The sequence below is a fragment of the Phaethon lepturus genome, unplaced genomic scaffold, assembly GCF_000687285.1.
Source record: "Phaethon lepturus isolate BGI_N335 unplaced genomic scaffold, ASM68728v1 scaffold55992, whole genome shotgun sequence".
Classification (NCBI taxonomy): Eukaryota; Metazoa; Chordata; class Aves; order Phaethontiformes; family Phaethontidae; genus Phaethon; species Phaethon lepturus.
Genome location: NW_010525219.1, coordinates 733 through 9490, shown reverse-complemented (window position 1 = coordinate 9490; position 8758 = coordinate 733). Strand labels below are relative to the sequence as shown.

Here is an 8758-nt window from a genome sequence, read left to right as displayed (position 1 = left end):
TTCTGCTCCCTTTGGCATGCTCTTCTTTGCATGCAATGTTTGGGTTATTTCAGGATTCCAAAAGGGACAGTGCAAGAAAATGGGGGGGGAAGAAATGAATACAGCTATTTTAACATCTTGGCTTAAAAAAACCCCCAAAACACACAAAGTTAGATAATGGGATATCAGGACATACTTATAAAGCCTCCAGTACTTCTGACAATTTTTGGCAACAGGCAAGCCCTTTTATATTAGCATCTTGTCCATTTTCTCCATATTTCTAGCCCAAAAGACTGGCTATAAAATCCAGAAATGCCCAGTAGACAGTGCAGTATGCCATATCACTGGGGCAGAGGACTAATCTCATAGGTTTTTAAAATTCAGGCAGGAACTAGTCTGTGTTTGAGCAAGCTGGTTTACAAGTGAACCAGTTAGAGTTAAGGAGTTAGCTTTAAAAACCACACTACAATAAGCTTGTGAGAATTATTAAACCTACCCTCTCCACAATGAACGCAGTTATACCTCGGGAGGCTGGAACAGCATTAATGTCAGTTTTAGCATAAACGATGAGAACATCTGCGTCTGGCCCATTGGTGATCCAAAATTTGTTCCCATTCAAAACAAAGTAGTCTCCTAGAAGAGAAGAGCTGCAGCGTGTTAGCTCACAACAGAGCAACACCTATATCCTCACTCCACTTATTTCAAAATAGGCTTCCAAGAATGTTCTTTAAGACACCCACAAAAAATATGCACAAATCCTTCCCCAGTACAAGAAAACTCATCTCCTCAATTTCTGGAGTCCAAAGACAGTTTAATAAATGCCTGACAAACTGAGGCACCTAGCACTGGTTCCATAATACCACCAATCTCTACCACCATAACCAGAAGTCCACTTTCAGACCTTCAACCATCCACCCTGTATCTTCGCTACGTGGCTTTATCACGCATTGAATCTCCCGGGAGGCAGCACAAGCCTGCACACATGGCTTGGTATACCCAAGGCCTCGATGGTGTTGGGGAGGTTAGTCTGAATTTACAGGAGACATTATTTACACCGGCTATCTATCCAGGCAGCACATGGCAGGCCTTACCTTTCTTATCTGCTTTCAGCTTCATGGACACAACATCGGATCCAGCATTGGGTTCGCTCATTGCTAAGGCTCCTATGTGCTCCCCACTGATTAGCTGGAGGAAAAGACAAATATAAGAAAGGGAGGGAGAATAGTAGCATTGTTTCTGCTCCCTCTTTAGCCTGCCTGCCTCCCTTTTTTTTTTTCTGCTCTGAATATCCACAGTAGCTATTCTATGCAAGAACTGCAAACAAGAGCTGCTGTTCCTGGTAGAGTCCTAGCAGGAAGCTCCCTTGTGCTGCTGTGCTAAGGGAATAGAACCAAATCACAGTGGGATGAGAAAGATGACTCAACTCATGTCTGAGTTAGATGAGTACAGCCCTGCTTATAAAACACCATCTCCAGGAAGGTGCCAAAAGAACCATGCAGGCAGCCATATGCCTTTCACAAGCTCCTTGTGCTGCACTTTATGACTGCCCTTTTGCATAAACAAGAGTTGTTAAACACAAAAGGCCAATGACAGGGATGAAAAGGGGTTGAAAAGTTCTTAACAATGTTCTCATAGCCTGGTTCCCCCACACTCACACTACAATAGCAGATGGACACTCTCCTTCTGTGCTTGCTCATACCAGGCTCTGGCATAGCTGTTGCTTCTTCACCGCTCCCTTCATCCCACCCTTTTCTCCTTGTCTTTTTTTCCTCCCTGTGTAATTTTATCCATCTTCTCCTCCTTCTGATCTTTTTTTTTTTTAAAAAAAAACAGACTCAAGGCTCAAGATACATGTTCAACAAATTCAATCCATCAGTGCATTTCTACAGAAGTCTTCATGATATGTTCAAAACTAGTTAAGTACCATTAAGTACTCTGTCATGAACCACGACAAGTAAGAACTAAAGTGATCGCACACCTCGTATTGAAAGGCAGTGAATGAGGGCATTAAAATACACCTGAGCAGCAATGAGGACAATTCAGGGTTACATATTAGCAGGCTGCACGATACTTTGAGGAAGTGACACTGTACTTCGCATGTTGTTTAAATCCAGATTCTTGCGCTGATCATTTCAGTAGCTGGGATTCAATATACTAGTTAAGTTTTTCCATGCATTTAAATACTAAAATCTGTTTAACACGCTTTTGAGTCACAAAAATCAATGCCCCAAATGATGAAAATTTTCACGTGTAGTTAACTGGCACAGGCAAACCAAGCATTTGGGCAGTGAGAAATGGAGAATATAAAATAGGAAAGCAGTGAGTTTCATTCAGAACTCTCAAAACAATTTGTGAAGTTGGAAGAGTATCATCCAGTGTCACCTCAAAGCCTCATTTAGTAACATAACTCCAGAGAGCTGGACTATGCTGCCTACAGACATGGACTGAGGTCAATACGGATTAACAGGACAAAAATTAACAAGCTAGAGAAGGGCAAGTTTGGCAAGTACAATATTTCCTAAAGGCTGGGAGACTGAAATCGGCTAGTGCTTAAAATGCTACGTACTGTGAAAGACGCCCATCCTTGCATGCAGCCACAACCTGAGTGCTTTCCAGTTTCCCCCCCTCTTCCAGCGACATACCTTGGGCAAGTACTTGTTTTTCTGGGCCTCATTGCCGTTACGCACTAGCTGGTTGATGCAAAGGTTTGAGTGGGCACCGTAACTAAGCCCAACAGCTGCTGATGCACGAGAAATTTCCTCCATCACCAGCACATGGTCCAGATACCCCAAAGCAGATCCACCATATTCCACTGAAAACAGAAGAGAAACCTCACATTAACCACCATGGAGTATATCACACATGTAGAAGATCCCAGCATTGAGCTCAGTCTTGAATGAGATCCAAGACACTCACAAGAGTGCTTCTGTTTTTGACTGACGCTGTCCCTGAGCTAGGCACCGCTGGTTTTCCCCATCCTCTCTGAATTTCAGTTTTCTTATCTTAAAGGCACAGTGATGTTACTTCTTCAGCATAATTAATAATTTACTTTTACAGTAGAGTTTTATACATACAACATGCATAAAGATACCTCTAAAACATGCTACTGACACTTGCACAATAGTGAGTCCTTCTTGTCAACCATCCTTAAGTGCAACCTTAATATTACCACGAAGATTAAATCAAAGTGGCAACCTGTATTAGGTGAGGGGACAGAGGAACACGGGCAAAGATTGTAAAGTCCAGACATGTTTGTCCTAACAAGGACTGCTAAACAAGTGAGGAATCCTCAAACTGCTCAAAAAGTGGGGCACTGAGGACTTTTATAGGCCCACAGATATGCTGGAGACCCGCATTTTGATGGGCGGCCAATTCAGAATGAGAAAGATCTGCAGATGTAAATGCTGTAATTCAACAGTGGCAAGAATGTGGATTTCAAGAGAGGATGAGGTGAGACAGAGCAGCATGACCATCACAACTGGGAACCTAGCGAGGCACACTGAGCTGAGTCTAAAACTGGCGGTTAAGATGAAAGGCACACAGCAGAACAGGGAGAGAGACAAGGCAAGGAAAAAAAAAAGAGAAGGCTGAGAAATGCATAATGACCTTGAGAAGCTGACAGCCTACATAAATATATACATATATATACACCTACACACACATTTATATACACAGAAATACAGTCACATCCCAAAGTAAAAGCTTTGTTCTACAGGCAAGAAACAAGTGATAGTACTGTTAAGAGAAGAACAAAAACAGGAGGACAAAGACTGCGAACTAGTCAGGGAGGTAATCCGGGAGCACTTACTCGTCATCAACATGAAAGCTGTAAGCAAGGAGCAACAACAGTAAGAGCAGATATGTTTGTATGCTCAGAGTGACCAAAGAGCTGGGTGCATAACCGGGGCTCCAAGAGAGCTACTGGCCCCAACTCCTCAAATTAACACCATAGCCACTAGCATTTTATGCAGCCCTTCCTCCCATGCCACTCATTCTGATTCCTATCTTTATCTGCAGGGCTCTCTGAAATCACCTCTCTACTACAAATGAGTTTGGTGTTTTACTAGCAGCATCCTAAAAGATGGGTTTAACAATTTCTCATATATGCCAAAACAAGAGAGTTTTCTACTCATTCGTACAGAATGGATCGGTTTGGTGCTATTGTCTCAAGAAAGGATAGGTAACCACCTGCTGTAAAGCAGTACTGGCCCATGATTGCTTTGTACTACAAGAGGTACAAAAAAATAAACCTGCCAGACAACTTCTCCTATAATACAAACCATAGTGTGATTTAGAAGGATGCTGTCCTTTCAAAATTACTCTTCATATATACCATGCCTGTATTATCATTCCATGGTAGCTACATATTTGCATTTCTTAACTTAGCTCTTTATAAAATAAATGGAAAATTATGTCAAACCAACAGATTTCTTAGTTCTAAAAAGAAAACAAAAAGCACTGTTATTTTAAAATGCTCCCTTAAAAGATTTGATCCACTGGTGCCCAAATATGCCTCTTAATTGAGCATACACGCTCATAAGATTTCACATTATCTTAACATCCTAAATCCCAGTCTCCACCTCCTACAACAAAACCAATGCCAATAAAGAAACTGCACATAGCTATACAATCAAAAATAAGGCAAAAAGTTCTGGCATAGGAGGGTTTTAGAGGTAAATCTTTGAGGAAATCAAAAAGGACAGGACTCATGAGGGGATGGCTTATTTATAGTGTGGGAAACTGCTGTAAGCCTCAGGCACAACATCAAAGAAGAAAGAAGGTAAGAGTGAGAAAAAACAGGAGCAGCAGTAAATTGGGAAGAGTAAAGAGAAAGAAAGCAGAAATAGAGACTCTTTCAAGCAGACTCAGTGCCACTGAAAGAAATGCAGGGGCATTATTTCAACGCATTGCTATTCAGCTTGCTTCTGCAGCAGCCTTTGCACACGCACATCTAGAAACACAGACTTTACGATGGGGAAATAAAGGCCCCATTGGCTGCTTTTCTCCACTAAGGGCTTCTCCTCATTACACTGTGTTAGTGCATTCAGCATGACCATAGCAGCCTCAGTAATCTATAACATTAATCAAAACACTTTTCAACTAACCTGGACGAGGCTGAATAAGATTTACCCTGATTTTTTTTTTCTGACTGGTTGGATGTGGTCAGCTCTCCATTAGTTATCACAGCTTTTCACAGCATTGTTTTATACCCTCGAACTTCTCCTATTAGAGGTGGATATTTGTTCTAGGATACTTTTCTCTATAGCTCGTTTTTCAAAAACGTGCAGCAAAAGCTTCACGTTGGAGAAGCGCAAACATGTTCGAACTGCATACGTTGTATCTGGAGAAACCACCGTCTGAACGGTACTTTTGAATTGTAAGCGGCATTTTGTAATAGTCTGGAAGTTTAACAAGGAAAAAGGATTCTGATTCAGTGAAGAATAAAAAAGTTGCCAAAGAGAGTTTTTAAAACACATAAAGATAGGAACTTCTGGACAAAATGGATGTCACATCACAGACAAGGCTGTTATGAACTGGAAAGGGTGAGTTTAAGTAGTCTCTCTTTTGTTTGAAGAATCAGCCAGCAGAAGGTAAAAAGTGGGAACCGACTTACCTGGAGCTGTGATCCCCAGAACTCCCAGTTCCCCAAGTTTCTTCCAAAACTCCTACAAGTGCAGAACAAGCAATCAGTACAGACACACAGTCAGGGCATCACCATAAGCAGCTTTCCCCGGTAGCTCACCAGCCACATCAATTTACCATATTCTTGCGATATCTCAGAGATAAATACATCATACCTATTCCTCCTGGAGCAGCAGCTCCATCCTTCGGACTAAGATCCCACACAAAGTTAAGGATGATAATTATGCTATGCATGGGAGTAGTCTGTTGAACTCGGTGAAAATTCACAAGCCAAAATTTAATTCTGGGAGGACAGGTCCTAAGATTTCAGTCATTGTCCAGTTTAAGGAGAATTTTGATGAATTAAAACCTCCCGGTAATTTAAAAAACTGCACTTCTAGGCTTTATTATACCCTTCTCTTCCTAAAGATAATTTAGGATATTATGACTTAAATTTATGTTTGTCTTTTACCTCATTCATCCTTGGCACTGTGTAGGCCTATCAGCCTGTGGTTGCCCATACCCATGACTGAAACCCTGGAAATACTTAGAAGAGTTGCTGTTAGCTGGCCATTTAACTCTTCTAGTGAAACAGAAACTGAGAAGTAAAGCCAGAGAGGCCTCCTTGGGAGAGATTAAAAAGTGGGAATGTTACAGCTGGAGCAGAGAGAGGAGCTGCCCGCCTTGCAGGCGGTACTAGAGAGGTTACAAAAGGTGCCACCACAGAGAATTTGTGAGCACTTCAGACTTGTGAAGCTACAGGAGCTGTATCCACAAGGGCCGCTCGAGTACACAACCTCTAGGTTTTCAGGACTGCCGGGACGCTAGACACACATGGGGACTAGACAGCATTACTGAGCTTTGCACAGTTGGACACCCATGCTACAAAGTCCATCTGCTAGAGAACAAGCTGTCCTCCTTGACCGCAGACTCCTCCATTCGCCTATTGCCCAGATTTATCCCTCTGGCAACACCACCACTCAGGTGACAGCCACATGATTCCAGGCACAGAGCTGCTGGCTGATGTGAGACATACACATCAGCTGCGTCTGGCACACGGCATCACAGAGTGGGAGGGAAGCCGTGACATAATGCAGCAGCAAAGGACGTCACCGATGCGGACGACAGGTACGCTGGAGGGGCCATCCCTTTGCTCCTGCTTCAGAGTGCAGCCTTTCCTCCACTACATGATGGGCACACAGGTGAATGCTTGTCACATGGCCTCAGTGTCCAGCGATAAGATAATTATCAGTGAACTGTCTCCAGAGACTTCAAAAAGTATTATTCAAGAGCTCTGGATGACATCTGGTGTGCCAGACTAAATTTATATACTTAACTTCAAAGCTGCACTTATATCCCTGAAAATGTCAACATCAGAGACCCAGGAAATCCTAGCAGATGTTCTGAGCTTTTTAACTCTCATGGAGCTTATGAAAACCAATAGTTAAATCTCTCATTTTCATCAATCAAACCATCCATCCCGTTGCACAGAATTTGTTGTTTTTAATTAAGAAGGCAAGTTTCAACTCGACAGTCAAAGAACTCTACATTTCAGCACTTGCACACAATATTATCAGAAAAAAATTGAAAGGAAACGCAGATGTCCGATAAAAGGTCCTAGTTAGGAGAATACAAAGCACATATTAGAGGAGTCTGAACAGAGCCAAGCAGAAATATCATGATAGGAATCCAAACAAGACCATTATCAATACTCCCCTTTTTTTTTTAATTGCATGCTGGCTGGGTTCTGCCCCAGGTTGCTGAAAGTTGTTAACAAAAGATTAAACAGGAAATCAAAAAATTGTTTTCTCCATGACTTTCGAGTTTGAAAAGTTAATGCATATGTTCCTGTGGTGTGGACTGGGATTCTTTGTCTGGGCTAATGTACAGATCAAAGTACAGACAGGCTTTCGCTACCATCTCTTTTAAACACGCACATGAAGTACTTACCCGCATGCCTTTGAATTCATTTTCCTGGTCAATCTGTTGGGCCTTTGGAGCCAAATGCTCTTGACAGAACTTTGTCATGGTCTGTCTAAGCTGGGAAAAAAGAGATGAGGAGAAACACACACATTACACCTCATCAATATTTTGTTGTCTTCTTCCCTAGGATACTGCCAACATTCCCCTGCCAGGTGACTCCAGGATCCCAAACTGTAAGGAAATCAATGTTTCAGGTTACTGGCTGAAAGACCATATGAAAGGCCTTTTAGTCTTTTAAAGAAAAGATACTGATGTACTTAAGCTCCTCTCAGCACTTAACCTTAACAGTCTTACCCCAGCATGAGAGAATACTACTTAACTACTGCCTGCACTAGGGCCTCAGGGGATGTTTTTGGTCAGGAAACTTTGGAAGTTGATGAACAGAGCTTATGATGTATTATCCCCATCCAGTAGCTGCTTACGGTTTCATTTAATTATATGCAGATGCCTGTAATAAGCATGCATACTAATTAAAATGTTTTAGTGTATCAAACTGGAACTACATTAGCTATCCTACTATTTTCTTCAGAGGGAAAATTTGATAAAGTCAGGTATGCTCGTTGTTCCAAGTGTTAAAAATCTCAAAGTCTTTTTCTAAATTTTAAAATCTGAATACTTACATACATGTGTTCCACAGAAGTCTATACACATACTAAGAAAATATATACAGTACCTTTTTAAGTGTTTTTAATACAAAGATTTAAGAACTTTGTCTGGGTATTATGGTAGAGCTTAATAATACTATTTTTCCTCTTCGTTCTTTATTCCTATGAATTAATGCTGGTGAAGGAACAGTCCAAGACTGAAAACCTCTGCTGCATAAACAGAAACTGTAGAAGGGGCAGAAGCAAACAACCAAAATATGCCCAGACTTCTCTGCCCCTCTCTCAACCCCACAACCAAGGCAGACTCTTTTTTACCATTAAAGAGATATGCTAACTTCCATGGCTGCCCAGACCTTGGATTCCAGCACCACCAAATTTCCCTCCATTGACTTTTTTTTTTTTTTAAGTTTTAAACATTAGATGTGTTTCCATTGTTACAAAGCTGACAGCAGGAAACTTGAGCATAAAGCTTAAAAGAAAAAAAAGCTTAAAACCATAATAAAAAAAAAATCTTCATCAGAGGATTGATTGAAGGATTGACTCAGACAGACATCCCTAATACTCTAAGC

General features: G+C 41.5%; 1 protein-coding gene across 1 annotated transcript in view; it reads right to left on the bottom strand.

Annotated features, from left to right (window-relative positions):
* IVD (isovaleryl-CoA dehydrogenase) overlaps positions 1-7641 on the bottom strand; it is a gene marked incomplete at both ends in the record, with an annotated part of 12481 nt that extends 4840 nt beyond the window's left edge. The window contains 5 exons of the mRNA XM_010282655.1: positions 476-612; positions 1071-1164; positions 2622-2791; positions 5594-5645; positions 7552-7641. Coding sequence (XP_010280957.1) covers positions 476-612; positions 1071-1164; positions 2622-2791; positions 5594-5645; positions 7552-7641 — 543 coding nt within the window. The remainder of the gene's footprint in view (positions 1-475; positions 613-1070; positions 1165-2621; positions 2792-5593; positions 5646-7551) is intronic.
* Positions 7642-8758: the final 1117 nt, after the last annotated feature.